Source organism: Raphanus sativus, chromosome 9, assembly GCF_000801105.2.
Source record: "Raphanus sativus cultivar WK10039 chromosome 9, ASM80110v3, whole genome shotgun sequence".
Taxonomy (NCBI): Eukaryota; Viridiplantae; Streptophyta; class Magnoliopsida; order Brassicales; family Brassicaceae; genus Raphanus; species Raphanus sativus.
This window is the reverse complement of record NC_079519.1, coordinates 16,787,568-16,791,858: the sequence shown is the minus strand read 5'-3', so window position 1 is coordinate 16,791,858 and position 4,291 is coordinate 16,787,568. Positions and strand designations below refer to the sequence as shown.

The window sequence follows — 4,291 nt, the reverse complement described above, 5'->3', positions numbered from 1 at the left end:
AACATTATGTATACACATTATTTTACGCACTATAACTTATTTTTAGCTTTTTACATATTTAAAAATAATCAAATAATAAATATATATTTTACATATTACGTATATTGAACTGGTACGAACATATAAATCAAAATAATTATTGTTATTTATTTATATTCATTTTATGGTAAATAAATTCAGACAATAACTTTTTCTATTTTATATGGTATAAAATTAAATTTAAAGATATTAACATAGATTTATAGTATATTTTAATGTGTTCTACTAAATGAGTCTTTTTACTCAAATATTTCTATGATCTTTATATTTTTATTAAAAACTGAATTATTGATAAAGTTTTTCATATAATATTTTTAATAATTTTAGTAATTTATAATTGTTTTAAAAAATTTCATGCAATTTTAAAATAAACATATTAAGTTTTCAATATATTCCATGCAAATTATATCATATGTTTAAATCTTTCAATTCGAAGCTGAAAATTATTTACTTACCAGATTTATTAATTTATAGAGTAATAATTTATAAAGTTTTTGTTGTAGTCAACGATAACTACAAGTACGAGACTGTCAAAATATATAAATACCATAAACTCATGTCATAACATTTGCACACAAATACAAATATGTATGTGTATTTTTTTGCATACTACAAGACTAATAAATATTAATTGGTTTTCTTTTCTTAATTTTCTTATATTCCGGATGTCTAACGATGCGCACCAGCGGGAACGGTTACATTGCTGACATCATCTACAGAGGCATCCAATTTGTCGTCATTTTTAACTTGAGTTCTGATTGGTAGTTCTTGAAGGCTATTCTTCTCAAGGATAGCTAATCCTGATACTTCATAGTCCTTACCTTTTCCCCAAACAACCAAATACAAACCCATGGCAATCACTGTCCCTCCTATTACACTGCAACACAAAAAAATATAAGGGATAAATAGATTTAGTTTTAAGTTCATAAATAATTGCAAGATGTCTTTATTCGTCTAACATACCATCCGTAATGTATTTGTTCATGGAGGATAAAAGAAGCAAGGAGAGCTACAAGAATCATGCAAAGAGGGTTAAAGGCGGTGACAAAAACAGGCCCTCTCGTTCTCATAACCATCCCTTGCACGTAGTAGGTTAAACCCGAGCTTACTATGCCCTTCATTTAAAAAAGTTTAGATCAATATTATTTTTTGTGAAGTGATTACCTAACTAAATTTAAACTTTATAGTTACCGTATAAAGAGGTGCTAAAAGCCTTGCATCCCATCCAACTGCCCATCCGCTGGAGTGGCGCTCCACTACAAGAGCTACTACGGTGCTTTGGACAGCCCCAGATAGGCATATTAAGGCCGATAGTGAAAGATCCGCAGGATATGTCTTTATCGTTATGGACTGTATATGAAATATAAATATGTTTTAAGCAAGTATATATGTATCATTGTATCAACTATCAACCATGCTGTAGACACGTAAAACTGGTTTTTTTTTTAACACAAAAATTTTGTTTTTCTTTTAAAACACACTCTCGTCAATATGAAACATGTGGATTCAAATACTGGAAACACACAACGATGGTACTAACATAAACCAAAATGTTGCATATCCTGGTCTTATAACGATGTTTCTACTAAAAAGTTTGTAACAGTTGTGTATTTAATGTAAATGTGATGTTATATCCAGCGGACTTTCGTAAAGCATATTGATGTTGTAAGTTATATAGGAAATGTTTTTAAAGAAAAACTGTAGGGGTCCTAGCTATATATATATATATATATATATATATATATTTAACACAGAGCACTTTTACATGTATATCTATTTGGTCTGGAGGTTGAAACGAAATCATGTATGATCAAAATAAAAAATCAAAATAAAGAGAGTACCTGCAAAACATAGAAGCAAGACCAAGCAACACAACCGAGGAGTATCAACAAGGTTCCACCAACCCAATGATTATGGTCTTGTGAACTATTGTTATGTCCGTTGTGTTGGTTCATATCTGGGTTAGACCATGGTAAAGGAATAAGTGGACCTTTGTACAATGTCATGACCAATGCCCCACCAAGAGCCACCAGTGTCCCAATTATCTTTGCTTGGCTTCGTACCTCTGCTATCTTCACTTTCTCCATTCTGTTCACATCACCGATTCCAGTTAGTTTGAACATGTGCTTTCCTTTTATATAACTACGATCTTAGTCTTAAATACAGGGGATACTCTTTCATTGAAGACAATATTCATAGTGGTACTCGTAATTAAATTAACACTGAGAGGACTCGAAAGTACTGAGTACTCTGGTAGTCGTCTAAGTGAATTCTTTTCCCACTGAAACATAATATAAGTTGGTTTAGTTTGTGTATCAACCAGTGATTACCTTAGAATCCAAGCGATTATGAAAGTGACAGAAGGGAGAACGTTCATGATAGCAGATGTATATGTTGCTGATGTCATGTTCATCCCCAAGTAACCAAAACCCTGGTCCAATATTGGCCTACAGAAGTCGGTACAAAAGCATGTATTAAGGGTACCTTTCTGAAATATCATCGTTCTTTTTTTTTTCCTTGGTTTACAAACATTATGTTTTTATTGATATAAATGCATAAAAGGAGAAGATTAATTCTTACTCCAAGAAGCCGAGTAACACTATTTTCCAGAAAACAGATAGTGTCATCTTCGGCCTCACTTTCCTGTAAAATCAAAATCAAGCCCATGAAGAAACAAATAATCAAATTTTAACCCTTGTGGCTTTATCTTCTAATCCATAAACTATGAAATGTAATCACTGCATGTTTTACATGGACTAACCTTTCAAAGAAGATTGCAAAAGGTGCGAGAACAAGAGCAGCCACAGCATTACGGTACACAATCAGAACGTAACGATTCTGGCCTTGGTTGAGAGTGGCCATAATGACAATATACGTTCCTGCTGCCCCAAATTGCAAAAATACCATTAACAAAAACGGCCTAAAGTTTTTAATGATCGTACTTACGCCCTCCATGGTTATTGATTCTTTTTTTGTATCAGTGTTATTGAAGTTAAATTTTGTGAATCTTAAGAAGAGTCAGAGCTGATGGGGAAAATATGACGAACGAGCATCTTATATAAAACATCAAAAAGGTGATACAGAGTTTTAGATAAACATGAAAACTGGTTTTTCCTATGATCGAGAGTCATGTGGTAGATTAACTAAAGAAACAAGCCCTTTAATCAATAAAAAAAAAAAATAAGAAAGAAACACAATAAAGTGTAGATAGATATATGAATATCTATAAGGCCAAGACCAATACGATACGATATTCAGTAAAGGTAATAATTTTTTTCTTTTTCGGATGGGTATGGGTTTTATTCAAGCAATCGTAAAGCAAACAATAATTCATATATAGGCTTTGATAATTATTTTGCTATCGCACGTATCTTGCTCACGTCATTTTTGTTATTTGTTTGTGCTCTGCCCAACTTGATAAACATATAAACCGGAAAGCTACATTTGTAATACGTGTATGTTTTGTCCCTAAGATTTGACGTGAGTCCTAATGCTCTGGCAAAATTTCACCATCACTAAGCACGTAAGAACGTAACGTCTTCAGATTTTCAGAAAACCGTTGTAAACTTGTAGTTATTTGAGTGTTTCTCGTTTTCCTGAAAAGAAAAGTAGGAGAATATGTATGTTAGATTATTCCTTCCGTTTTTTTATATTGTGTTCGGTCCGTTTTTTTAAATTGGATATGTGAGCAATATGTATAGCAGACGCAGATAGTCCTCAAAGACTCCAATGACTTTGATAGCAGACACTAGATCCTCGAATCACTCCAAGAGATCTATTGGTTGTTCATGTGAGAGACCATGAAATAGTGTAAGTAAGCATGCTTGAACTATGTTGGGTCAATTAATTAAGCCTATGGACTGTAAAATTATTTGACAAGTCGGTGAATACAAATGGACAAGGCAGTGGCCTTATTGTTAAATGATGAGAAGGGAGTAGAGTCCCACATCGGTTTTTTTTTTTTTTTAAACATCAAAAGGTAATTCTATTACTCAAACTTGAGATGGTCTGGGTAACCAGACCGGAATAGAACAACCAAAATAACAAAGAGAACGATGGAAAGTACGAGCAGTCCTAGCTAACGAATCAGCTACTACATTTTGGTTTCTTGGGATATAATGAATGGAGAAATCCCTAAAGCATATCTTCAATGTGTTTATCATTTCTAGCTCCGTAGAGAAAGTTGGCCATGCCTGTGGCTCCATTATCATTGCGATAAGATCCTTGCAGTCTGTCCTAAATCTTTGGCAGT

The 4,291-nt window shown here is 32.9% G+C and overlaps 1 protein-coding gene across 1 annotated transcript; it reads right to left on the bottom strand.

Annotated features, from left to right (window-relative positions):
• Window positions 1–567: 567 nt before the first annotated feature.
• On the bottom strand, window positions 568–3,344 carry LOC108837583 (WAT1-related protein At4g08290). The gene is made up of 7 exons (XM_056994130.1): window positions 2,801–3,344; window positions 2,620–2,682; window positions 2,370–2,486; window positions 1,881–2,127; window positions 1,231–1,389; window positions 1,003–1,154; window positions 568–916 (listed from the first exon to the last, which is right to left on the bottom strand). Exons 1-7 carry the CDS (start codon window positions 2,992–2,994, stop codon window positions 709–711), a joined length of 1,140 nt encoding a protein of 379 aa, XP_056850110.1. The 5' UTR covers window positions 2,995–3,344; the 3' UTR covers window positions 568–708.
• Window positions 3,345–4,291: the final 947 nt, after the last annotated feature.

Excerpts from the sequence above, each read along its gene's own strand:
- LOC108837583 (XM_056994130.1), bottom strand. The coding sequence starts at position 2,994 with ATGGAGGGCGTAAGTACGATCATTAAAAACTTTAGGCCGTTTTTGTTA. Across the intron at positions 2,487-2,619 it reads GTGTTACTCGGCTTCTTGGA|GCCAATATTGGACCAGGGTT; the intron begins GTAAGAATTAAT and ends CGACTTCTGTAG. Across the intron at positions 1,155-1,230 it reads TTTTAGCACCTCTTTATACG|GGCATAGTAAGCTCGGGTTT; the intron begins GTAACTATAAAG and ends TTTTAAATGAAG.